This window comes from Pan troglodytes, chromosome 16 (assembly GCF_028858775.2).
Source record: "Pan troglodytes isolate AG18354 chromosome 16, NHGRI_mPanTro3-v2.0_pri, whole genome shotgun sequence".
NCBI classification, from domain to species: domain Eukaryota; kingdom Metazoa; phylum Chordata; class Mammalia; order Primates; family Hominidae; genus Pan; species Pan troglodytes.
The window spans coordinates 60,054,720-60,082,220 of NC_072414.2; the positions used below are offsets into that span (position 1 = coordinate 60,054,720).

The 27,501-nt window shown below is 38.1% G+C and overlaps 1 protein-coding gene across 6 annotated transcripts in view; it reads left to right on the forward strand.

The window, feature by feature from the left end:
- PIAS1 (protein inhibitor of activated STAT 1) overlaps window positions 1-27,501 on the forward strand; it is a 311,344-nt gene that overhangs the window by 185,653 nt on the left and 98,190 nt on the right. For all 6 annotated transcript variants that reach the window (XM_063795218.1, XM_523109.8, XM_063795216.1 and 3 more), the window contains one exon: window positions 26,814-27,258. In XM_063795218.1, the coding sequence (XP_063651288.1) occupies window positions 26,817-27,258 (442 nt within the window). In that variant the 5' untranslated portion in view covers window positions 26,814-26,816. The remainder of the gene's footprint in view (window positions 1-26,813; window positions 27,259-27,501) is intronic.

A 27,501-nucleotide genomic window follows, 5' to 3' on the forward strand; every position in this document is an offset into this window, starting at 1 on the left:
GAAACCCCGTCTCTACTAAAAATACAAAAAATTAGCTGGGCGTGGTGGCGGGCGCCTGTAATCTCAGCTACGCAGGAGGCTGAGGCAGGAGAATCGCTTGAACCTGGGAGGCAGAGGTTGCAGCGAGATTGCGCCACCAGACTCCAGCCTGGGCTACAGTGTGAGATTCCGTCTCAAACAAAAAAAAAAAAAAAAAAAAAAAAAGAAAGAAAGCAATACAAATGTTTATTTTATTTTTGTAGAGTCAGGGGTCTCACTGTGTTGCCCAGGCTGGTCTCAAATTCCTGGCCTCAAACAGTGCTGCCTCGGTTTCCCAAAGTGTTGGGATTACAGGTGTGAGACACTGTGCCTCTGTACTCGGTTTTTACAGGTGTGAGGTACTGTGCCACTGCACCCACTCTACAAATTAGGTAAAATGTTGTCAGTGAAATAAATTAGTCATTCTTGGTTTGTTCATTGTCATACCTTTATTGTTTATGTTTCTGTAATATGTGAGATAAGATTATTAAATGATGGCAGATACAGGTTTTACAAAATGTAAGCAAACATTACTTCAGCATCAGAATGTTTGATAAAGTATGAAATCGATTATGAAGTAGTATTTTATAATCTATTCATACTATTCTGTGAATAGTAGAATTTCAAGTATGCAAGTATGTTTGATTTTGGAAATTATATCACAGTGATCACATATTGCAAGTTTTTGTACCTTATTTAGATGCTTATCAGTTTTTTTTGTTTTGCTGGGATTACAGGTGTGAGCCACCACGCCCAGCTGATGCTTATCAGTTTTTAACTGGCATTTAAAAACTATATTGAACATTGCCAGACGTGGTAATCCCAGCACTTTGGGAGCCAAGGTGGACAGATCACGAGGTCAGGAGTTCGAGACCAGCCTGACCAACATGGTGAAACCCTATCTCTACTAAAAATACAAAAATTAGCCGGGCGTGGTGGTGCGCACCTGTAATCTCAGCTACTCAGGAGGCTGAGGCAGGAGAATTGCTTGAACCTGGGAGGCGGAGGTTACAGAGAGCCGAGACCGTGCCACTGTACTCCAGGCTGGGCGACAGAGTGAGACTCCGTCTCAAAAACAAACAAACAAAATCCCCCAAAAAACAAACACTATACTGAACATTAATATAGAGAAAATGGAAATAAGACTTTACCATATTTTTAATCTCAAAACAAAGTGTTGCCATTTAAATTGGGAGGTAACATAGTTTCAAGGATCCACAATCTCTGCCTCCGGGGTTCAGGCGATTCTCCTGCCTCAGCCTCCCGAGTAGCTGGGATTACAGGCATGCGCCACTGCGCCCAGCTAATTTTTGTATTTTTAGTAGAGACAGGGTTTCACCATGTTGGCCAGGTTGGTCTCTATCTCTTGACCTCGTGATCTGCCCGCCTTGGCCTCCCAAAGTTCTGGGATTATAGGCGTGAGCCACCGTGCCTGGCCCAGGATCTGGTTTTAGAAAGATAACATAGGCAATGAAAGCATTTTTATTTTTAGAAAAAACCTTTATGAGTTAAACCAATTAATAAATGCATATGTGAATTAAGAATGCTATTTGTGCAACATCTGAAAAGTAGTGCATGTAGAAGGAACTTGAAATTGATCGTGCTCTAAATTTGATTTGTTTGACTTTGGTCTTCACCTAAATCTGTATTTATGTAACATTTTATCATTAGGATTTCTTTGAAATAGGCAGTAGAGACAATTTTAAAGTACTTAGTTGTCTTTAACCATCAATTTCAGAAGTAGTATTAATTGCCACTGCACTTTTTGCTAGATGTTTATGACTATACTTACCCTTCCATGTTAAAAATTGTGCAACTCTTGTTACTTTTGATTCCCTCTACTCTTGGTTTCAGTAGTGTCACATGAAAAGATAATTCCCTAGAACCCTTCCTTCAGAGTTTTCTGGTAAGTCTTCATTCTTAGCTATGAACTTCTAAAATTCATCAAAATGAAGAAACCACCTTTTTATTTTTCAGCTTTTCTTTAGATCAAGCAAACAAAACAAACATAAATCCTTTGAATATTAACTAATGATGGAGATATCAGTAACTCTCCTAGGACTGTTGTAAACGTTCCTATTTTTGAAAACTTAATCTCTTTTTTACCTTTTTTGCTATTCACTGCTTTCAGTTTACCCCCTTTGGTTGCCAGGTTAATTTCACCAAAACACTCCTTTCATTCTGTCACTCCTATCTATAAAAACTTTGAATGGCTTTCCATCAAAAACTGGATGAAGTCTTAGTTCTCAGTCTAGTATTCAAGATTTTCTGTTGTCTGGCCCCATTCCACTTTGTGTGTGTGTTTTGTCTCTTCAGCTGTATAGCAAAAGCCCTTAACTTAAAGCCAGAGCTGTTAGTTTACGTCTTTTTGTTGGCTGGTGTTCTGTTTGTACACCCCCCCATTCTCCCATCCCTACCCTGTGGACACAATAGGTGTTTTTAATATCCATGTGTCAGATGAACAAATTATGTTTAAGATTTGTTTCTGTCAGAGACTGGGGCCTGATACTCTTGTCTATAAGACAATCTAAATTGAAAATATTTTTAGGGTCATATCTTCGCTCTTTTTTCTTGCTGCTGCTTAGATGAACTTGAATAACATTAAATCCAGAATAATTTATCAAGGGCTGTTTTAGATTTACCTTTTACATTATTTTAAGTTATAGAGATAATAAGTGAATACACTTCTCATTGTAATGATCTAACCGTAAATAGGGTAAAAATGGAAAGACCTCATCATCTTCATTCTTAGAGGCAATCACTTTGGTGTATATCTATGTATTCTTATTTGGGTGGGCAGGGGGAGGTGACAGCTTTATTAAGATAAAATTAACATATCCCATTACAGTTCACCTCGTTAAAGTGCACAGTCAGGTAGTTTTTGGTATATTCACAAAGTTGTGTAACCATTAACCACAATCAGTTCTAGAATATTTTTTCACCTCAAAAAGCAACCCTACATCCTTTTAGCATCATCCCCTTCCCAAACCTTACCTCACTCTTAGCCCTAGGCGACTGATAATCTATTTTGAGTCTTTGTAGACTTGCCTATTTTGGGCATTTAATATAAATGGAATAAAAATATGTCACTTTTTGTGTCTGGTCTTGTATTCATTTTTTTCTCTGCATGGGCATTTAAATGTGTATGTCTGTATAATATAATTTATTGTGTGTGTGTATGTCTAGATAAGAACAAAACTAGGCACATAGAAGGAACTTAAGTGAATGTACATGTACATAAATATCTTTTCTAAAACTGTGAGACCATACTATATGTAGCATCCTACGGTTTGCTTTTTTTCACAATAGATAGTGAAGATCTTTCCATGACATGTCCAAACAATAAGATGGTCTCATTCTTTTTAACAGTGCGTAATATTCCCTATGTATGTTTATAGAGATTTACCTCTTGAATTTATCAGTGTATATGGTTAAAAGTTCTTAACAACTTGTTTTGATGGTTTTGCTATACACTACTGTTTTTTTTAAAAAAATAATTGCCACATTTAATGTAACCTCTGTAGTATTAATGCTGGAGTTTCACTTAACAATAGGAATGAAAACATCACAGGTAAGGGTTGTATAGCTTGAGGAGAAATGGAATGCAGGGTCTTTATGCAGTTCTGGCAGTGCTCAGCCAAAGCAATTCATTTTGTATTTGGGTTTCTGAATGTGAGCAAGCCTGTTTTTAAAAAAGCTCATGGCATAGTGCTTAAAATAGAACTTAACATGCTATCTTGTGCTTTATGGTGAATTTTAAGACTTTTTCTTGCAGTCATGCAAGTCTAATCTTAAAGATTGGAAAGATTTCAGAGTAAATATTTTTTCTCATATGTTAAAATCATCATTCTGGTCTATGGGCTTCTGTAAGTTACCCAAGAAGGGGACTGAAGAGGCACAGAACTGGCTCAGAAACTGGCTTATAGTAGATTCTCAGTAATTGTTATTTATTAAAGAATTATTTATCACATTCTGTTATTTATTATATTTTTGGGTATCTGCTGTGTATGAGGTACCAGGTTATTGGTAATTTTAGTATATTATCACATATGTGTGTATATTTATTTAAATGTTTCTGTTATAGCAGAATGTTTACTAAAAATTATCTTTTTAAAAATTATACAAGTAATGCATCAGCTCTTACAGAGGTTTTCAAAGTCTATTTCTCAGGCCTCTGGTGGTTCCCCGAAGTTTTTCTGAGGGTTCTCCAGGTCAAAATGATTTTCCTAATAATAGGCATTATTTACGTGCTGACATTTGCAAAATCAGTGGTGGGTAAAACTGCCAGCACCTTGGCACAAATTAAGGCATTGGTACTAAATTGTACTAGTAGTTGTGTTCTTCATCACTGTGCACTTGGAATTAAAAAAAAAAATGCCAGTTAAACTTTATGTCCTTGATGAAGCAATAAAACTTACTAATTTTATTGTATCTCAATCCTTGAGTACATTTAAAAATATATTTTGTATCATGAAATGAAAAGTACCTGTAAAACACTTTTATTGAATATCAAATCTGATGGTTAACTCAAGGAAAAGAACTTGTGCAGTTGAGTTGTGAGCTTTTTAAATGGAATACCATTTTTACTTGAAAAAATGGCTGGCAAAGTATGGTTATACAGACTAGGGTATTTGGCATACATTTTCATGAAAATAAACAAAGTGTGCCTGTCACTACAGGGAAAACAACTGACAATATTTGTTACTAATGATAAAATTTAAGCTTTCAAATGAAAATAGAACTTTGGAAGACATGTATTTGCCACTGTGAGCTTGACAGTTTCCCAATACTTGACTTTTTTGATAAGATCAGTGTGATATTAATGAATGTGTTATGTTGGAGTTGCATAGTGAAATATGTCAACATTTGGAAGAACTGCATAACTCAGTGAACTAATATTTTCCAAATAACCAATGCATGATATTACAAAATCATGCCTGGATAAAAAGATCCATTGGAAATGGAAGATAGACCAATGAATTTCAATTTATCAGAGTGGGAAATATTCATTGATACGGTTTCAGATTCCTGCGTTGCAGCAGCCTTTAAGAACCTGCCATTTGTTGTGTTTTGGTGAAGGATCAAAGAATATCGAAAGTTATCTGAAAAGGCTAGAGCATTTTAATAAAAATACTCTATTTTTTCCCAACTCTATAGAGCTTCATAAGGCTAGATTTCCTTTATATTCTTCATCCAAAACAATCTAATACACAGATTGAATGGGAAAGAAGATGTGAGAATCAAGGTGTCTTTATTAAGCTAGATGTTAAAAAGATTTGCAAAAATGTAAAACCATGATAGTCTTCTAATTTTTATTAAAATATTCTTTAAATATGAGATTTATGTTAACAAGTAATGGATTAATTAATTAATTTATTTTTTGAGATGGGCTTTGCCGTGTCGCCCAGGCTGGTCTTGAAGTCGGGGGCTCCAGTGATCGCCTGCCTCGGCCTCCCAAAGTGTTAGGATTACGGTGTGAGACACCATGCCCAGCTATTATTTTTTTTTTAAATGACAAATCTTTTAAAATTTTCTGCTTTAACTGCAAATACAGTAAATATTGATAGATTTAATCGACATAAAGTTTTTTTGCGGGGGGGACGGTCCTCCACTTTCAAGAGTCCCAAGAGCAAAAACTTTGAAAACTTGATCTTTTTTAAAATTTAAAATTTACAGTACAACAGTGCCTAATTTAAAATGGGACGATCCCTTTCACCTTCCCACTCATGGTATTTTTTATAACTTAAAAGGAAAAATAAGGCTGGGGGCAGTGGCTCACACCTGTAATTCCAGTGCTTTGGGGGAGACCAAGGCAGGCAGAGTGCTTGAGCTCAGGGGTTCCAGACCAGCCTGGACAACATGGCAAAACCACATCTCTACCAAAAATACAAAAAATTAGCTGGGCGTGTTGATGCACACCTGTGGTTCCAGCTGCTTGGGAGGCTGAAGTGGTAGGATTTTTTGATCCTGGGAGACGGAGGTAGCAGTGAACTGAGATCCACTGCACTCCAACTGGGTGACAGAATGAGACCCTGTCTCGAGAAAAAAGAAAAAAAAAAGAAAAAATTTATTTCTAGTGATCTCTTACAAGGCAGTTTGCTAAGCAGAGTTATTTAATTAAATCCTGCATCTCTGTAAGTAATGCTAAACGGTAGTAGCTTGCATTGCACTGAACGAATGTGCTTGAAGTACTTTTTTTTTTTTTTTGGAGACAGGGTCTCCCTCTCTTGCCCAGGCTGGAGTGCAGTGGTATGATCATGGCTCACTGCAGCTTTGAACTCCTGGGCTCAAATGATCCTTCCACCTCAGCCTCCTGAGTAGCTAGGACTTCAGGTGCTTGCCACCATGCTCAGCTGACTAAAAGCTTTTTTTTTTTTTTTTTTTTTGGAGATGGGGTCTTGCTGTGTTGCCCAGGCTGCTCTCAGACTCATGTGATCCTCATGCCTCAGCCTCCTAAAAGTGTTGGAATTCAAGGTGTTGAGCCACTGCACCTGGCTTGAAGTACTTTTAATCAGTAATGGTGTGGGAAATATATAACTTTTAATTTTTTCAAGGTTATGTTTTTTCTTTTTTCTTTTTTTTGAGACAGAGTCTCGCTCTGTTGCCCAGGTTGGAGTGCAGTGACATGATCTCGGCTCACCACAACCTCCGCCTCCTGGATTCAAGCAATTCTTCTGCTTCAGCCTCCCCAGTAGGATGCGCACCACTGTGCCCAGCTAATATTTGTGTTTTTAGTAGAGATGGGCTTTCACCATGTTGGCCAGGCTGGTCTTGAACTGCTGACCTCAGATCATCCACCTGCCTCAGCCTCCCAAAGTGCTGGGATTACAGGTGTGAGCCACCATGCCTGGCCTGATTGCTTTTTCTGTAGTAAAATATAAGAATCACATGAATAAATGAAAAATTCCCTAACTTAATATTAGCCAATAACTTCCTCTCCAGCAGAGCTTAGCTCTTACCAAATATATATGATTGATTTGCATTCTACCTATTTTGTTTTTTTCCTTTCCCTTTTGTGGGATAAACATGAAACAGGACCTAGAAATTGTAAGACTCTGAATGCTTTTCAGTTTCTTTCTGCATTTCTTTAGAGTGGTGTGTGAAAAACTTCAGCCTCTGTTCCTTAAACATCTTTCCCCAGGGTGTCAAAGTAAGACTGGAAAAGGAATATTTTTGTCCCGGAAGTTATTCTAATATGTGATTTCAAAATCAGGTAGCATCTTAAAGGTTAAAGACCTTTAAAAAAAAAGTATAGTATTTTGTGTCTAATTGAATCATAATCAGGGAAAAGAACATGAATTTTAGAATTGCCATTAGTCTTCACCTCTGAATTTAGATAGTCCCAGGAATGAGATTAATGGTCTTCTAAGTGTGAGTAGGTCTGGTCTGTCCATTTTTTCCAGAGAGGAATTCTATAATCGCTTGTTGAGGCTACTTACCTGGCTGATAATGTTTGGGGAACAAGGCAGGATAAAGGTGTCCCACTTATGAGTATGCAGACTTTGCTTAATCTCCATGTTTAGACTTGTGCCTCACCCTTGATCTTAGTTCCATGCTGGTCTGAGTCTGGAGCCTCTCTGGTTCAGTTGTTCCAGTAATCATCTGGCCTCTTGTGTTACGAGAGGCTAGTGGGCATGGTAGGGAAGTTGTCTCGTGGATATTTAGTTAGAGGAGACCTGAGGGTGTAACCATCCTGTATGTTCAGATTTTCCAACAGCCCCCTTGTACCTTGCCCCCTGTGTTTTTAGATAGGCTTGCCTTTCTTTAGTATTCCCCTCTCTAGGCATTTGTAGGTTGTAGCTTCCTCTTCTGATTTAGTTACCACTGCATTGCCTGCTTTTCATCATCAGAAAGGTTGTTGAAATTTCTAGGTGGTTATTTTTTTCTTTTTGTCCTTGTGGATTAAAGATTTTTCTTTTTTTCTTCCCTCACTATCATTTTGTTTCTCTTTATGGGGGGAATATGGCAGACATTTGTATATGGTGAATTCATATTTAACTGGAGGTCATTGTAAACTTTCTGTGAAGCTTATAATACAAACTATATTAATATATAATAATGATTCTTAAATAGTTGCCCATGTTGAATTAAGATTTATATTGAGATATTGAGTGGTAGTAGAAATCGTATTATTTTCTAAGAGAAAGCTAGGTTGCTTTTTTAAAAAAAATTAAATTATATACAGCATAGTATGTATAACCTTATAGAAAAATGTGTAACTTATAGACAGGTAGTAAAACAAACATCAAGCCTAATAAATAGAGCATTCTAAAACCTTGAGGCCTTCCTTTGTGCACCCTCATCCTCTCTTCCCCATTTCTTCTAGGTAACTTGTATCAATAGTTTATTTTAAAGGTGAAAACTAGGAGTGAAACAATAGTTTTGTATATTATTATTTGTAATGTTGTCTTAAAACCATTGCATCTAATATTTTATATCATAGTCTTGTAAATTTCCAAATTTACTGTAGCATTCTTCAAAGAGGAGGATTCCGTAGGAGAAGGTGGAGAGGAAAGTTTTGGAGACCTGAAAATATGTATAGGGTGAACGTGGTGGTTCACATCTGTAGTCCCAGCACTTTGGGAGGCTGAAGTGTGCAGATTGCTCGAGTGCAGGAGTTTGAGACCAGCCTGGGCGATATGGCGAAAACCTGTGTCTACAAAAAAATACAAAAATTAGCTGGCTGAGGCGCGTGCCTGTGGCCCAGCTACTTGGGAGGCTGAGGTGGGAGGATCGCTTGAGCCAGGAGGTTGAGGCTGTAGTGAGCTGTGATGGCGCCACTGTACTCCAGCCTGAAGGACAGAGCATGGCCAATATACGTGCTCATAGATTCCAGTAAGTACATCTGGTGATGTTTGTGGAAGAAGGGACTTAAGTTAATTACCACAGTGATTTACCCGGGGTTAAGTCTTTTTTTTTGAGACTGAGTTTGCACTCCTGTCACCCAGGTTGGAGTACAATGGCACTATCTCGGCTCACTGCAACCTCTGCCTCCTGGGTTCAAGTGATTCTCCACCCTCAGCCTCCCGAGTAGCTGGGATTACAGGCGTCTGCCACCATGCTTGGCCAATTTTTGTATTTTTAGTAGAGAAGGGATTTTGCCCTGTTGGCCAGGCTGGTCTCGAACTCACGACTTCAGGTGTTCCACCCACCTCAGCCTCCCAAAGTGCTGGGATTACAGGCATGAGCCACTGCCCCTGGCCTGGGTTAAGTCTTGAAAAGTGCTCAGGCTTATGTGTCAGTGCTCTCATCCACGAAGAAGTTGAATCGTCAGAGTTACGAGAAAAGTCCAGCTTTTTGGCAAGACCATTAAAGTCTGTATTACACCTTAAATGTTTTTGTCCTTTTTTTTTTTTTTTTGAGGTGGAGTCTTGCTCTGTCACCCAGGCTGGAGTGCAGTGGCACAATATTGGCTCACTGCAACCTCCACCTCCTGGGTTCAAGCCATTCTCCTGGCTCAGCTGCCCCAGTAGCTGGGATTACAGGTGCGCACCACCGTGCCCTGCTAATTTTTGTATTTTTAGTAGAGACGGGGTTTCACCATGTTGGCCAGGCTGGTCTCGAACTCCAGACGTCGTGATCCGCCCACCTCAGCCTCCCAAAGTGCTGGGATTACAGGCGTGAGCCACCGCACCCGGCCTTGTCCATTATTTTTTTGGATACATTTAAAAAACTCTTAGTAAAACATAAAAATAGTTATTCCTTTACTGGGCTTATAAGTATTCTTTGCGGCTATGGGTATTCTCTGCTAAATCTTGCAAACAAGCATTCTCCCTTACGCTCCCCTCCTCCTTCCTTTTGCCCGTTTGACCTTTGGTATCACATTTACTTAAAGCAAGGTTCTTATCCAGTCATTTTATCAATAAAAATGAGTGCTGATTTATATGCCAAATCAGCTGTGTTAAATGCTCACACATCATTTGGGAATGAAATAGAGTTTTTGCTTTTGTGAAATTACATTCTAGGCCGGGCACGGTGGCTCACGCCTGTAATCCCAGCACTTTGGGAGGCTGAGGCGGGCGGATGACAACGTCAGGAGATCGAGACCATCCCGGCTAACACGGTGAAACCGCGTCTCTACTAAAAATACAAAAAATAAGCCGGGCGTGGTGGTGCGGGAGCCTGTAGTCCCAGCTACTTGGGAGGCTGAGGCAGGAGAATGGTGTGAACCTGGGAGGCGGAGCTTGCAGTGAGCTGACATTGTGCCACTGCACTCCAGCCTGGGTGACAGAGCAAGACTCCGTCTCAAAAAAAAAAAAAAAAAAAAAAAAAAAAGAAATTACATTCTAGTACTCCTGTAACTATATGAAAAATAGTTTGGTTCTCTTGTACCTTTCCATATTTGAATTTTTATGGAGAGCAGATGTTTTAATAATTAGGAAGAACTTTATTTTGGGAAATGTTTTCTTGAATATGAAATAACAATGTTAAATGCATTGTTAAAGTTTAATAGTCATTTGTTGTATATATGCTTCCTAAAGGTAGCTTTTGGAGGAAGGAGATGTGGGAGGAGCAAGGAAAAGATATGAAAGAGTTATTGTAGGAAGTTTGATTGCTGGCTCACTGGAAAGTTTAGTGAGATGCCTGTGCCCATTGAGATTGACGACTGTGGTTGTAAAATAACATCCATCTGCATGAGTGCATGCATTCTTTTCTCCTACAAAGTGGGAACTAGTTGAATGTGCCAGGCATGGAGGGACAATGGAATTTTGCAAAGAAATGTTTAGGGGCTAATGGATAGGGCATGACAACATCAATGAATTAGAGATCTTTGTGAATTGAATTCTTGAAATGAAGCAAGTAAGAAAAGGAGGTTGTAGTTGGAAAATGAAATGTTCGAGTTAGTGATTTTGAAGGTGGTGCAGGTTCTGCTGGAAGGTCTAAGATGTGGCCTCGGAAGTGGGTAGCTGAGGGTGGAAAGTAATGATGAGGAGTTAAGTTGGAGCCTGAATGGCCAAGGCAGGTACTAAAACTTTACTTCAGTGAATGACAGGATGACCTAGAAGATGGACTGTCCAGTACTATGGCCACTAGTTCTGTGTGGGTATTGAGAACTTGAAATATGGTTAGTCCTAATTAAGATTTGCTGTAAGTGTAAAACATACTGGGTTTCGAAGACATAGTATGAAAAAAAGAATGGAAAATATCTCGTTAATGATTGATATTGATTGCATGTTGAAATAATATTTTAGGTTTATTGGATTAAGTAAATATATATCATTAAAATTAATTTCACCTACTTGTAATTTTTTGAAATAGAGATGTGGCCTCACTATGTTGGCCAGGTTGGTCTTGAACTCCTGGGCTCAAGTGATCGTCCTACCTCAGCCTCTGAAAGCGTTGGGATTACAGGCGTGAGCCACTGTGCCTGGCCTTTTTACTTTTTAAAGTGTGGCTAGTAGCACATTTAAAATTACGTGTGTCTCAATATTTGCAGCTTACATTGTATTTCCTTTGAACAGCACTTTTCTAGAGATATTACTCCTCATAAGTAGAATGGGAATTAGGTGGGAGGACAATTGTAGGGATTTGTAGAACCCAGTGGCAGAATCCTTTGGGAGAGGGAGTGGACATTGAGGCTTATTTTCATTGAGTTGCTGGTGCTTTCTCTTCTGCTGTTGTTTGTTCTTGGAATTAATGACCTTCTTTTCACCCCCGCCCCCCCGCCCCTACCTCCCTTCCCTCCACGGAGTGGCTAACCCCAGGGAGTTTGCTTCATTCTTTTTTTTTTTCTTTCTTTCTTTTTTTTTGACAGAGTCTCACTCTGTTGCCCAGGTTTAAGCAATCCTCTGCTTCAGCCTCCTGAGTAGCTGGGATTACAGGTGCATGCCACCATGCCTGGCTAATTTTTTGTATTTTTAGTAGAGACGGGGTTTCACCATGTTGGCCAGGCTGGTCTTGAACCCCTGACCTTGTGATCCACCCGCCTCGGCCTCCCAAAGTGCTGGGATTACAGGCGTGAGCCACTGCGCCTGGCCAGCTTCATTCTTTTGAGGAGAAAAATAATAAACGATAATAGAAAGCAGTACCAACAAAACAAATAACCATGTAAATCAAAGTAGTTAACAATGTATTCATAAGAGGAAGAGGTCACTTCTGGCTAAGCTTATTTCAGACTGGGCCTTAGAAGAGTTTTGGAAGTTGGTGGCCAGGCACAGTGGCTCACACCTGTAATCCCAGCACTTTGGGAGGCTGAGGTGGGGCGGAACACTTGAGCCCTGGAGTTTGAGACCAGCCTGGCCAACTCTACAAAAAACAGAAATTAGCCATGGGGAGTGACGTCAATCTGTAGTCCCAGCTACTTGGGAGGCTGAGGTGGGAGGGCTGCTTGAGCCTGGGAGGTCAAGGCTGCAGTGAGCCATGATCATGCTACTGCATTCCAACCTGGGTGACAGAGTGAGACCCTGTCTTTAAAAAAAGAAAATTAAAAAAGGTGATTACTGGGATATTCTTTGAAGCAGGGGTAACAGCATGAGCAAAGGTAATGAGGAGAGAAAACATTGAGGTACGTTTGCGGAACAGCTACTAGATCCACATGTGGATATCTATGTAAGAGAGTAATAAGAGTTAATGGGAAGTTGGCCGGGCGCAGTGGTTCATGCCTGTAATCCCAGTGCTTTGAGAGGCTGAGATGGGCAGATCACGAGGTCAGGAGATCGAGACCATCCTGGCTAACATGGTGAAACCCCGTCTCTACTAAAAATACAAAAAAAATTAGCTGGGCGTGGTGGCGGGCACCTGTAGTCCCAGCTACTCGGGAGTCTGAGGCAGGAGAATGGCATGAACCCAGGAGGCGGAGCTTGCAGTGAGCTGAAATCGGGCCACTGCACTCCAGCCTGGGCGACAGAGCGAGACTCCATCTCAAAAAAAAAAAAAAAAAAAAAAGAGTTATGGGAAGTTGGGGCCAGATTGTTATGAGAATTTTCCACATTGAAACTATGTATGGAGTCTGAAACTATGTTGAATGCTATAAAGGAAAGGGACAGAATTCTGTAAGAACATTAACTAGGAAACCTGACTGAGTTAGTGTACTCAAAGAAGTCTTCCCTATTTCTGAACCATCTGAACTACAGACTTCCTCCACATCCAAGTCTTTTCAAATCTTCTTAATGTTATGCCTTCCTTTCCTTCGCAGTCGTTGCCGTCACTATTTCAGACTCTTGTAGTGTCAATTTCGTATTCATAAAACAGCCTCTAAATTGGTCTCATATCTTACATCCCTTTTCAAATTATTTACTCTTCAATTAGATTGATTTTTTTATGTCCGTTTCCTCCCTTTAACATTTTCTGCAATTGAAAATGTTTTTATAACTTCTCATTCTTTGTAGGATTAAGTGTAAACTTCAGTTTCGCCCTTAAAACTAAAAAATTATTGTTTGAACACTAGTTGCTGAGTTTGGATGCCAGTATGCTCAGTAGGCACTGGGTACATTTATATAATGTCCTTATTTGTGAGAGGTTATATGTATAATTTTTTTTTTTTTTTTTGAGATGGAGTCTTGCTCTGTCGCCCAGGCTGGAGTGCAGTGGCGCAATCTCGGCCCACTGCAACCTCCGCCTCCTGGGTTCATGCCATTCTCCTGCCTCAGCCTCCTGAGTAGCTGGGACTACACGTACCTGCCACCACGCCCGGCTCATTTTTTTGTATTTTTTAGTAGAGACGGGGTTTCACTGTATTAGCCAGGATGGTCTCGATCTCCTGACCTCGTGATCTACCCATCTCGGCCTCCCAAAGTGCTGGGATTACAGGTGTGAGCCACCGTGTCCGGCGAGGTTATATGTGTAATTTCTAATAGATTTGCATTACCAATATGGTTTGTAATAATTAACAGGTGCCACACCGTTGTTACTCATATTTATTAACGATGAACAAGACAGTCTCTATAGACAGAGCATGTATTTTGGTTAAGAATTGACAAGTAAACAGGGCCTCTCTACATATGGCATAAGAGCAGTAAACTGAGTTAAACAGGAGAGCACATAAAAGGGTAAAATTTTTTTAATGTTAGGAGTGGATTAAGGAAAATATCCCAAAGGTTGTGACATCAAAATTGAGAACTTACTGAGTTGGAGTTAGCTAGTAAAAGGCTGGGATGGGAGGGGGGAGAAGAGCTTCTCCTTGAAAGAACAGCATATATAAAAGTCCTGGAAGATGGAGAGTTGGTTAAAAGATTGGTTACGGTGGTCATGCTAAGGAGATGGGGCCTCTGAGTGCAGTAGGTGATCATGGAAAAGTTTAAGCACAAGCGTGACATCATTGGATTTATATTTTAGAATGATCACTGGCAATAGTGAGGAGAATGACTTGGAGAGGATAATATTGGAGGCAGGGAGAAAAGTTAAGAGTCTCTTGCAGACTCTGAATTAGAGTGGTGATAGGGACTAAGATATTTTAAGGTGTTAAGATTGACAGGACTTGGTAAATAGATTGGAGGTGAACAAGAAGATGGTGTAGCAGCTTCTGGCATTGACGGGTGATTAGGTGGATGGAAGGTTTGGAGAGAGTTGATGTGTTAGATTCGAATATGTTGAGTTGATGACTCTTGGGATATAAGGAGAGGTGTTTAGCAGATGTGGATTTGGAGTTTAGGAGACCAAGGTTAGGCTGGAAATAAAGATTTGGAAATTGTTAATTTAGAGATAGCGTTTTGAAGTTACGAGTGGATGAGATCACTCAGGAAGACTGAGCTGAGTGAAAGGATTACTTTAGACTTAGGATTCAGTGATATTGTTCTTCTTCTGTCATAGACTTTATCTCTACTTTTTTTTCCTTTTTTAAAAATTAAAAAAAAATTTATTTTTAGACAGGGTCATGCTCTTTCGCCCAGGCTGGAGGCTTGATCTGCTGGGCTCAAGCCATCCTCCCACCTCAGCCTCCTGAGTAGCCTCCCAAAGTGCTGGGATTACAGGAAGTAAAATAACTTTTATTTTTAAACTTTTAAGAACATTGGCTGCATTGAGTATTTGGAGAAGTACTCTGGAATTTGATTAGCTATATGTTCAAGGAATGGTATTAAGAATGAGTTTTCAGTAATTGTTCTTTTTGACTGATTATGATAAACCTCATATTTTATTTCACTTTCTGATGTCCACAAAAGATAAAAGACTTTTTTTATAAAACCATAACCACAGATCATTTCTTCTTTTGGCTAGTTTATGAATTGTCCTTTAGACATGGACAATTAAACTTTTTCTTTTTGACAGAGTAAGTTGTAGATAGCTAAACTTTGTTTTTCTCTTTTTGTGCTTTTAAAAAAATTGCTTCTTATCTGTAACTTTAGCATTCCTTTTTTTTTTTTCTTTGTGCTTTTTTGTTTAATGTTTTGGATATGTTAAAATGGATGCTAAAAAGTATAGTCTGTTTGGGTTTTTAGCCTCAGAGTTTTGTGAGTAGCTCATTTTCCTTTTCCATAAATTTCAGGAAGAATGTGTAATATGTTTTCATGAGCCTCACCTTGAAAATGAATTTTTATGTACATTAATGGAATTTTTGAAAGAAAATAAAAACATTTTCTTTCTTTCTTTCTTTCTTTCTTTTTTTTTTTTTTGAGGCGGAGTCTCTCTCTTTTGCCCAGGCTGGAGCGAAGTGGTGTGATCTTGGCTCACTGCAACCTCCGCCCCCCCGGGTTCAAGCAATTTTCCTGCCTCAGCCTCCTGAGTAGCTGGAATTACAGGCACCCACCACCACACCTGGCTAATTTTTGTATTTTTAGTAGAGATGGCGTTTCACCATGCTGGCCAGGCTGGTCTCGAACTCCTGATCTCAGGTGATCCACCCACCTCGGCCTCCCAAAGTGCTGGGATTACAGGCGTGAGCCACTGTGCCCAGCCAAAACATTTTCTTAAACTTGCTTTTGCTACTGTAGTAACTTTGTAAATTTTACTTTAAATCATAAAACTTAAATTTTAATCATAATAGTCTGTTCTGAAGATAATGATCATAATCTGTAAGTTTTGTGGAAAGTTAGCAGTTTTACTTTACATAGACTAAAGGATGCTTTTGTTGTGAAATTATTTCTCTTATCTATAACTAGTAGAATATTCAAGTGAAAGTGTTCCATTCTGTGTAGAAAAGAAAGGGTCGTTATTATTAATAGGCTTCTGATGGAATTTTAAAAAACATTTAGGCAAGCTGTCATTGCAAGACCTGAATAACTTTTTGCTGTAACCTATTTTTTTCTTTTTAATATTTCTCTGTGTAGTTTGTAAGGAATCATTCCTAGGGCTTTTTAAATTTTTTTTATTTTTATTTTTTTTAAGATGGAGTTTTACTCTGCTGCGCAGGCTGGAGTGCAGTGATGCGATCTTGGCTCACTACAACCTCGGCCCCCTGGGGTTCAAGTGCTATTCCTGCCTCAGCCTCCCAAGTAGCTGGGATTACAGGCGCCCACCACCGTGCCTGGTTCATTTTTATGTTTTTAGTGGAGATGAGGTTTCACCATGTTGGCCGGTCTGGTCTTGAACTCCTGACCTCAGGTGATCCTGACCTCAGGTGATCTGCCCGCTGTCGCCTCCCCAAAGTGTTGAGATTACAGGCGTGAGCCACCGCTCCTGGCCACCTAGGGCTTTTAGAACATTTGTGTACGTCTTTTTAAAAACTTGTTTCTGTCTAAAACTTATAAATCAGGACTGAAATATGATAACCTTAATTTTCTTGTGCACTCTGGAAGATGTTTATTTTTACCTTAAGATAGGGGAATCAGGCTGGGCGCGGTGGCTCACGAATGTAATCCTATCACTTTGGGAGGCTGAGGTGGGCAGATCATGTCAGGAGATTGAGACCATCCTAGCTGACACGGTGAAACCGCGTCTTTACTAAAAATATAAAAGATTAGCCAGGCATGGTGGCATGCACCTGTAGTCCCAGCTACTCGGGAGGCTGAGGCAGGAGAATCGCTTGAACCCAGGAGGCACAGGTTGCCAAGATTGCGCCACTGCACTCCAGCCTGGGCGACAGAGTGAGACTCTGTCTCAAAAAAACAAAGAACAACAAAAAAGATTGGGGAATCCTAGGAGAAAAGAGTCTTCTTAATCGCAAATAGTTGAATAATCTTCATTTGTAGCTTAAATTTTATTGTTACTTGGAGGATAATCTCTTATGATATGCTCAGGGCCTTAGAGAGTTGACACTGTCATATTCCAAGTTCTTAAGGATGACTTGGGTGAATATTTAAGGGCACAATTCTCAGATTTTATATATGACACGGAACTGGAAAGGGTGTGTTAAGATTATAAAAGGAAGAGGAATTCATATCATCATCTGTTGGGCACTTACTTGGTGTCATTAACTATACTTGCATAGGGGATATGGAGATGAGTGTTTACCCTTGAAAAACTCAAAATCTATGGGAGGACATAAACTGGAAAATCAATGTTTTACCACATTTCGTGATAATTGTACAATAGAGGGGTGTAGGATACAATTTTTCAAAAGGGGTTTGAAAGGCTGGAATGAAGAGCTGAAAAACATGAAGCTTAATGGCATGAAACATTACGTTCTACTTTTAAATTAAAAAAAATTGTATTCGAGGATGAGGTGGTTTGACTTTATACTGTAGCCATTTATGTGAAAAAGATAGAATAAAGGTTTTAGTTAACATAAGCAACAGGATGATATGGATGCAGCCCCCTCCCTGCTGAAACAAAAGAATAACACATACCATACATCCCCTCTTGTCCAAATAAAACAAACCTAAAACGTGAATGACTTGTTAGGTTATATTGGTAAAAATACCATGTTCATATTAAGAAGGATAGTAATACTGCTGTGTTGGAGAGTAGTCACACCATTTCTAGATTATTTCATTCACTTCTGAGTACTATGGACTGCAGAATGCTTGAGAATGATCAGGAGTGGGAAGGGGTCTAGCTAGTTGAAGGAAAAGAGTCCTTTTAACACATTTTAAGCATTTTAAGAGTCGATTTTGGTATACCAAGAGGACGAAATTTTAGAGCCATTGGGCGGACTTTAAAGGGAACTTTCAATTCCTAGAGCTTTTCGCTAATGTGGGCAGCTTTTAAAGGTTGTGAACTCTTAGAAGTGTTTTAGCAGAGGCTGGGGGCCCAGTCAAGAAAGTTGGAGTAAAACTTCATATATTAGATCGAGTTTTAGACAAGAAGATCTTTAAGTTCTGTTTTTGATACTCTGTTGCTGTTATTTCCAAAAACATTTTCATACTATCTGATAGTGTCTGTAGTTGTTATTACCGTGTAGCATTGTGTGGACATTGGCATTTGCCTTTTGAGTCTGAGCTCCACTACTTGCCAGCTCTGTTACCTTCAGTAGGTTACTCCTGTTACTCGGAAATAGTTCAGTACCACCCCTCTAAGGACTTTTCCTTAATCTCTATTCTAGGACCCAGACTGAAGGCTGTAATTTAGACTGTTTAGTTTAGAAGATGCATTCTTGTCACTTTTTGTTTTGTTAATACATGTTTCTTCTTTTAGGCTTTTCAGCTTTCTCTCAGATAGGGTATACTGTTTCTTTCATTGTCTCTTGTCTTATCTGAAACTTAGATCATCTAATTGCAAATGCAGTGTTTTGTTTGTTTTTGGTAAGGGGACAGTTAGGAAAGAATAATCATCTTTTAGAATTTAATAGACTTAAAACTTCTTAAAGCCCTACTTAGTATTTTTAAATTCTAGATTTTATTTGAAAAGTGAATGATGATTGTTCTCATGATCAAGTACAGTACTAATTTTTAAAAGACCTACCTGTTTGTAGAATATTGAACATGGCCTGTAGTTTTTCTTTGCAGTATTTCTTGGTCCTGTCTCCTGTATTTCCATTGCACAGTTCCTTCTTACCTTACGTGTAGATAAATCCTGCGTGTTGCCATGTCTTTTAGCCAGAAGGTTTATTTCTTAGTTTTTTTCTTATTTCAGCCATCCTATTGGTGGTTACTTCGGTAACTTCCTTAAGCACTATTTCAATTACATCTTTACTGCCTCTAAAATATGCATTTATTCCACTGCCTGCTCACGTTATACTGTATAAATTCCTTGACTGTCATTTAGTGCCCCCGTCACCCATTTCCTGTCCGTGTTTCAGTGTAACATATACTCCGCTCTGGCTGAGCTTGTGATAAGACATTGTATTAGTTATGAACTCTGGAGTCAGGTCAGATTTGAGCCCTATCTCCATCGTGTCATTACTGTGTGATTTTAGATGTAATGTCAGTTTTCTTATCTATACAGTGAGAATAATAATGCTCTGTCTTGTAGGTTCATATGAGGATTAAATAAGATAATCATGCTTACTATAATTAGTATGTTACTGGTACATTATAAGTATTTAATACATATTATGTTTTGTCATTTTTAGTCTGTCAACCCATGTAAATGACACTAAAAATTATGATTGAAAACATTTTTAATATAGAAAGATTTCACTAACTGTATGGATTGTATTTCCCCAACTATAGAAGAGTAGAAGAATGAGAAGAAAATTTCATTTAATACAGTTACAATGTTGAATTTTGAAATTTTAAGGAACCTTTGAGAACCTCTAGTTAATCCCTCTTTTTTTTTCTTTTCGAAGTGAGAAAACAGAACCTGTAAGATTGTAATTTGGTAAATTAGTGGCCAAATCAGTACCAGAATCCAAATTCTGTATTTGCCAGTACCATTATATTGTATTGCACATTTATTCAGCATATTTTAGGTATTCAGTAACTTTTGAGAATTGAATTAATACGATGATTACACATGTTTCTGAAGACTAGTTTATTTCTATGTGTTCATTGTTCCTGTCTTCTCTTCCTATACATACTCATTTAGGGCCTGTGCATTGATCCAAAAAGCATTTATTGAACATCTGTGTGCAGAGCAGCCTTTTTCTTAAATAAGAGCCATATTTTCCCACCTCTGCATAAGAAGTCTGGCAATGTGTTAGAAATTTACACTCTAAATTTTAAAATTAAACTAAGCCCTTAAAAATTTTTTTTCCTTTTTTCTTTTTGAGACAGTGTCTCACTCTGTTGCCTAGACTGGAGTCCAGTGGTGTGATCACAGCTTACCACAGCCTCGAACTCCTGGGCTCAAGGGATCCTCCTGCTTCAGTCTTCTGAGTTCCTGGGTCTGTAGGTGTGTGCCACCAATGGGCCTGGCTAATCTTTTTTTATTTTTTATTTTTAGTAGAGATGAGGTATTGCTGTGTTGCCCAGGCTGGTCTCAAACTCCTGGGCTCAAGTGTTCCTCCTGCCTCAGCCTCCCACAGTGCTGGGATTACAGGTGTGAGCCACCACATCTGGCCTAAACTTTTTAGGAAAAATATTGTACTCCAATGTTATAACATTCTGAGTTAGATTTGTTATTTATTTTTTTGAGACAGAGTTTCGCTGTTGTTGCCCAGGCTGGAGTACAATGGTGCGATCTCAGCTCCCTGCAACCTTCACCTCCTGGGCTCAAGTGATTCTCCTGCCTCAGCCTCCCGAGTAGCTAGGATTACAGGCATGCGCCACCATGCCCGGCTAATTTTGTATTTTTAGTAGAGATGGGGTTTCACCATGTTGGTCAGGCTGGTCTCAAACTCCTGACCTCAAGTGGTCTGCCTGTCTCAGCCTCCTAAAGTGCTGGGATTACAGGCCTGAGCCACTGCGCCTGGCTGGATTTGTTGTTTTTAATGTTCAGGTTATCGTTCAGAAGGAGCTTTTTGAAGGATAGAAGTTTCATGAAATGTGGTAGTATATAAATAAGGATGATGTTTAAATTATCTATCAAAAATTAAAGCCATGGTGCACCATTTCAACAGTGTTTATACTTTGTTTAAAGAAGAATGGGATCTCTATTTATGTATAATTGCAATATTTTGTCATTTTGTGGGACCTCAATGCAGTCAATAAGATGGACCTGGAGAGGTGGAAGATAGTTAACTAGAGGAGTAGGCACTACAGGTCATTTTCCAGTTGTCTTATGCTGCAAAATAAATAAAAGTTGAGAAATTGGGTGAAACAAGATTATGGAGAAGTATGTAACCAACCTGATTTGCTGCTTTGAATAGAAACTGTCTAACTAGGTTTTCTGGTTGAATGGGGCATTGTTGACAGGTTGCTAATAGCTGCTTATTAACAATTTGTAATGAGAAGATTTAGAAATCATCCAAAAGTAAGCCCCATTGAATGAAGAATCTGACTTTGAAAATAATAAAATACTTTTGTTGTTGTGTGCAAGCTTTAATGTGTGCAGTTACAGAATTTGTGATTATGCATTTGCTTTTGTGGATGAAAGGCAAAAGTATAAATGAAATATTATGACATTATTAAATCCCTATTTTGTCTGTCTTCGGAATTCATTCTGGTTTACAATTCGTTATAAATTGATACCAGATAAAGACTCATAATATAGAGTCCGCTTAATGACTAATCCTGTAAACCACTGCAGTGGGATGTGTGAACAAGAGTAATTATGTTGTTCAACAAGAAGTACCTAATTCTTATCCACAGTGTAGATATAACCTTCAATAATGGAAGGTCACAGCTAATGAGACAATAAAACTGGCACTTTCTGTTTAGTTGCAAAAGCCTGTTTGCTTGTTGACGTTGTTTGAGTATTGTCTGTATTTATCTTTCTCAGAACATGGCCCCTGCCTCTGTGTAGTTGGGACAGAGTTTGCATACATATATATCTGTGTTTTTGTAAAGTTTTACATATCTGAAAAGGGGATTGAGTAAAATGTTATTGTCTTGAATGTATTGAACCTCCCATTCTGCACTACTCTGCCCTTAGAACACTAGAAGCCAGCCTTATACCACCAAAGCAGGAGATTGGGTTGTTCCTCTCTGTCAAAAGTGATCAGACAAAAGGAAGCAAAGGGAATCCAAACAAAATAGCCAGGTTATTGCCCAGTCATTCTAGATGAAGTACCCTGGTCTGCTCACTCACATAGATTTTCCCATCATCTTTTTAGTGTCTTACTCTTAACTATGTACGCACAGCCCAGGATTGTCTCTCATTTAAGGAAGGCTTCAGGCATGAAAGGCAGATACCAGTGTAGGGAGAAGAAGAAAACAACATCAACACCCAATTTATATTCTCAAAAAAGAAAAATAACAAAATGTAGAGGAAAAAGAAAAGAGAAATGCAGAAAATTAAAAGAGTTCATGGAAATTAAAAATTTAATGTAAGCGTTAGGAGATAAAATTGAGGAAAATCCCAGAAGATAGAGCTAAAAGACAAGAGATGTAAAAATGCACAAGGAAAAAGAAAATAGAGTAAAGGAAAAATGAGATAATCAGTCTAGGAAGACCTGTGTCTGAATAATAAGTGTATAAGAAAGAGAACACAAAGACATGGAAGGAAGATAACTGTAAGAAAATTTCCCAGAACTGAAGGACATACATCTCTAAGTTTAAAAGGATCGACAGTTATCAGTTTATGCAATTAAAAAATAAAAAAGACCAACCCCAAGGCACAACATTGTAAAATTTCAGAACAGATTAAGAGAAGCTGCTATGATTCCAGATGGGGATATATAGTTGACTATGAAGGATTATGGGTCAGATTGGTACTAGGCTTCTTAACACTGGAAGCCAGAAAACAATAAGGAAAGGCCTTCAAAATCTTGACACAACATGATTTCCTGCCCAGCACTCTGTACTGAGCCAAACTCAGTCGTAAGGGCAAATGAAGATTTTAAAGATACAATGCAAGGAATAAAAACATCGTACCTCACATGCCCCCTTTCTCAGAAAGCTGCTAGAGGAAATACCCCACTAAAAAGAGAAAACCAAGAAAGGGGAAGTAGTGGCATAAGGAAACGGGATCCAGTATAAAAGAGAGACAAGGGAATTCCTGGGATAAGCTAAAGGGAAATTCCATGACCATAATTGTGCACCAGGCCTAGAGAGCCTACAGTGCAAATTGGAATATGGTGGAGGGCTACAGGAAAGAAAACTGATTTACCTGATGTATTTGAATATATTGAGAAGAAAGTTAATACTTTTAGCTGTTTGCAGATGAATTAGCAGTAGGTACCTAGAAACCTAAGCAAATGGAAAAATGGTCTAGTTATTAACTGTAAGGAAAGCAAAGTTATACAGAAAAGAGTAATCATGATGTACTTTTGGCTCAGCTGTGAATATTATTTACAGCCATAGTAATAATGTAAGTACTGACAATTGATTCAACCAAAAATTATGATAGAAAGATGAGGGAGAGAAGATGTAACAGAGCTAAACCATTATATTTTATAATAGGAAGTCAGTAGAGTCCTCAAAGAAAAAATTAAACAGCTGCATAGACCTACTACATAGAATATAGAGAAAAAAATGCCAGAAGAACTAGCTAAAAAGACTTGAAAGTGGTTGCCTCGGGGATTTGAAAATTGTGGGGTATGTTAAAGGGGGAAGGGACTGCTGTTTTTCTTGTAAAACTTTTTGGTTTTTTAAATTGTGTTCACGTCTATCAGATTATGAAAATTAGTTTTAAGAGGTTGCTCCTTACAGAATGCTCTTGCATTCAAAATATATACAGTTCTGAGGCATTCTAAATCCCCTAGGATTCTGAGATCTCTATCAATTGAGGACGTAGAGTCAGCAGAATGCTACGAAATTGCTGAGGAAGTAATGATTTCTAATAGTAGTAGTGGTTGATGCAATCCTTAGTTGTAAATATTTATTTTGTTATAGTGCTAACAAATGGAGATTTTTAAACACCTTAAATGCAGATTAAAATATATTTCATTTCAACATCTCAGATGTATTAGTGTTTAGTTTTCCTCAGTGTTGTCAACACTTTTCATTGTGAATTGACTGCTTTATGCTTCTTTGCAGCTTTTCTGTTGAAAGATGCTTCAGTGTTTCCCACCCCCTTCTTTTATTTCATTTTAAAAAATACTGCATGCTTATCACCGTCCTTAAGAGTATGCAACAGCTGTTCCAATAATAGCAATAGATAGCACCTGATTTTTCATTATACCTGATTATAAGTTGTAATGGTTAATTTGAATCCACATTCTTTTCTTATCTTAATCACCAGTTTTTAAAAGCCAAAATGTTGAAGCTTGAAATGGAGATTGAGTTAAATAAATTAATCTTCAAATAGGTTTTTCTGTTATCCAATTAAAGGCATGTGGTTCGTTTCCTCTTAATGTCAACATATTATAGCATGAAAGAAAGTACATTTGGAGTAGAACCAGTTGCATGACGTTCAACAAGTTTCTTAACCTTGCTAAGTCTTATTTTCCCACCTGAAAAGTGAGAACAGTACCTGCCTGATAATTATGACAATTGATGATGAATCCTGTAAAAAAAAAAAAAAAAAAAACACCCAGTTACTCAGGAGGCCAAGGCAGGATCACTTGAGTCTAGGTGTTTGAGAACAGTCTGGGCAACATAGCAAGACCCTATCTCTTAAATAACAAACAAAACTAAAAAGCTTGGCTTGCTGATAGCAGCTACTATTTGAGTACCTACTATGTACCAAGTATTGTTATTGCTGCTGCTACTCTTTGTTTCAGAGAGAGACAAAAAATGTAATTGAGGGCTCTCAAGTTTATTGTTGTGTCATAAACTTTTTTGGACCGTCAAGCAAGAGATTTTATGAGAAATGTCAACATATTCTTCTACAAAAATAGGAAAATGATACATCTGCATTGCATCTGAATCTTTGTACCTATAGAATAAAGACAAAAGCTGTCATCAATGGAGAGTTTACAGTAGTCACTGAATTTTGCTGGTTTGTTTTTGATTTAGGAGAATGGAGTTGAAATAGTTCTCTTTAAAATTTGTACTTTTTTTTCTGTAAAATGCAGTACATTTGACCCATGCCAACTTAAATTTATTTTTAACCTCTAATCCTTGAAGTTTCATGTTATTTATTTAAAAGCAGTTTACTTATTAATAGTACATTTCAGTTTGAAGTCCCTGTTCCTTTTTAAATAATAAAAGTCTTTAGAAGTATTTTGTACTCTTTTGGTGAGTAGGGAGAAATTGATATCCTGCTGATACTATAGTTAGTAATTATTTACAATCTTTGATAACATTAAAAAGAGAAAACATTTCTAAGATTTGGGTGGAATTTGTTAAGGTTTACGTTATATCTTTGCATGCCTCTACAGAACATGAATTTGAGCATTTATTTGGTTAAGTTATTGCTGTAGATGCTACCTCCCACCCTTTCTTCTGGTGTCCTTTCTTATTTGTTTATTTGTTCGTTCATTCATTCATTCATTGGTTATGCAGGCATTTGAAGAGTTTCCACTGTTGTCAGGCCCTAGTTGTAGATGCTGAGGGTAATATGGTTGTGTACCCTGGAGAACCCTGGTTTGCTTATAGAATCACTTGTGTAAACAGAAAATTACAACAAAGCAAAATAAATGCTAAAATACAGATACGAAAAGTGGCCTTTGTAAAAATAGTGAGAGTAAAAATCATCCTACCAAGGCTAATGGCCAAAGGCTAACAAAAGCTGGACCTTGAGGAAAGAGTTTTCCAAGCCAGAGAAGTAGAGGAAGGACTCATATTTCTTTGATTAACCAGCTATATTGCTTATAAAGCTCTTTATATACTTTTCTCCTCAGTATTTTATTTTTTGCTTAATGGTTTTGCCACCTGCAAAGAACCCTTAGAGAATTGGCTGGGGTTATCATTGTGAGTGGTGGTGAGTTAGGGAAGGCAGCATAAGCATAGCTTTTGTGTATTTGGTATGAGGTGAAGGAATTAGTTGGAGAAATAGAGAGCAAATGGTAAGCTTACATGTGTCTTTTTATCCTAATACTCCCTGTCAGTGGTGATGCAGTCTTTTAGGATTCTGCTAATAGCTGTGTGATCTTGGGTAAGTGATTTCTTCTCTTTGGATTCCATTTTCTACCACTTTAAAATGGGAGGATTGGTATAGATGGTCATTTCCTATTAGTAGGTGGGGAAAAAGGAGAAACGGGGACTAAATAAGTTTGCGAACATAGGTAAACAAAGTTAAATAGATTTCTTTACTGCAGCCTCATGCATTATGGCATATGAATTGGGTTGCTGGACTTCTAGCTTGGCCTTGCAAGTTAAGTGAGAGTCAGTAATATGAGTCCAGCTCTGTCTTTTTCCTAATGGTTTAGTGGAAAGAGCATGGGCTTTAGAATCAGACATATCTGGGTTTGAATCCTGACTACTCCTTAGTAGCTTTATGGCTTTATAAGTTATCTAACCTTTCTGAACTTGTCTCCTCATGTGTAAATCAGGCAGGATAATACCTTGCGGAGTTGTAAAGATTATGACATTCCATATGAAAATATCAAATAGAATATCTGATATATAATTGGTCCAAAAAGGTATAACTTAAGTCTACAAATTCCAGAGTTAGTATAGAATGTAAGTAACACTTGATAATAGCTATTGATATCCTGCCTACATCTGGTGTTTGAGGTGGACTGTTTGTTGTTTCATATATACTTATAATTCTTCCCCAAGAAAACAAAATATTCTTGAGAGCACATCATTACGTTTTGCCATCTACATAGCACTCGACATTCTCCTGGAGACTCAGTAAGTGCTTGATAAATACCTGACAGTTTCATCAAAACAGTGGAATAAAGTGAGGTGTGGTTTTCCCTGGTGTATACTTTATCCTATATTTCTTATAACCAAGGATAGAAGTCAATGAATTTATGAATATTAATTTTAAATTTCTTTGGTTACTTAACGTTAAATGATTAAATTTGAAGTTTGAAATAATTAGGATTATAAGTGAACTGGTCTTTATTTACTTAAGTAAACCATAAGAAGGGGGTTATAATAAAGTGTCATTTAATAGTGTAAATTATATTATTGGAATACTAATGTTTTACATTTTGTTTTTTCTCTAAGCAAATGGTTATGAGCCTTAGAGTTTCTGAACTCCAAGTACTGTTGGGCTACGCTGGGAGAAACAAGCACGGACGCAAACACGAACTTCTCACAAAAGCCCTGCATTTGCTAAAGGCTGGCTGTAGTCCTGCTGTACAAATGAAAATTAAGGAACTCTATAGGCGGCGGTTCCCGCAGAAAATCATGACGCCTGCAGACTTGTCCATCCCCAACGTACATTCAAGTCCTATGCCAGCAACTTTGTCTCCATCTACCATTCCACAACTCACTTACGATGGTCACCCTGCATCATCGCCATTACTCCCTGTTTCTCTTCTGGGACCTAAACATGAACTGGAACTCCCACATCTTACATCAGCTCTTCACCCAGTCCATCCGGATATAAAACTTCAAAAATTACCATTTTATGATTTACTGGATGAACTGATAAAACCCACCAGTCTAGGTAAGATTATTGTATGATAGTATTTGGTTACTTTTGCAGGATGAATTTTCATTTTAGGCTTTTACTTTGACCCAGTTTATTATTCATAATGAAATTTTCATTTGATAGTAACAGCTGGATAATAAGGAAGATCTTTCAAATTTAGATAAAATCAAATATATAAAAGCTGTCTTTCAGGAAAAAAGGTAGTATAGTGATGGTTACTGACAAAGTAAATATTAAAAAGTTTCAAGAATATAAACT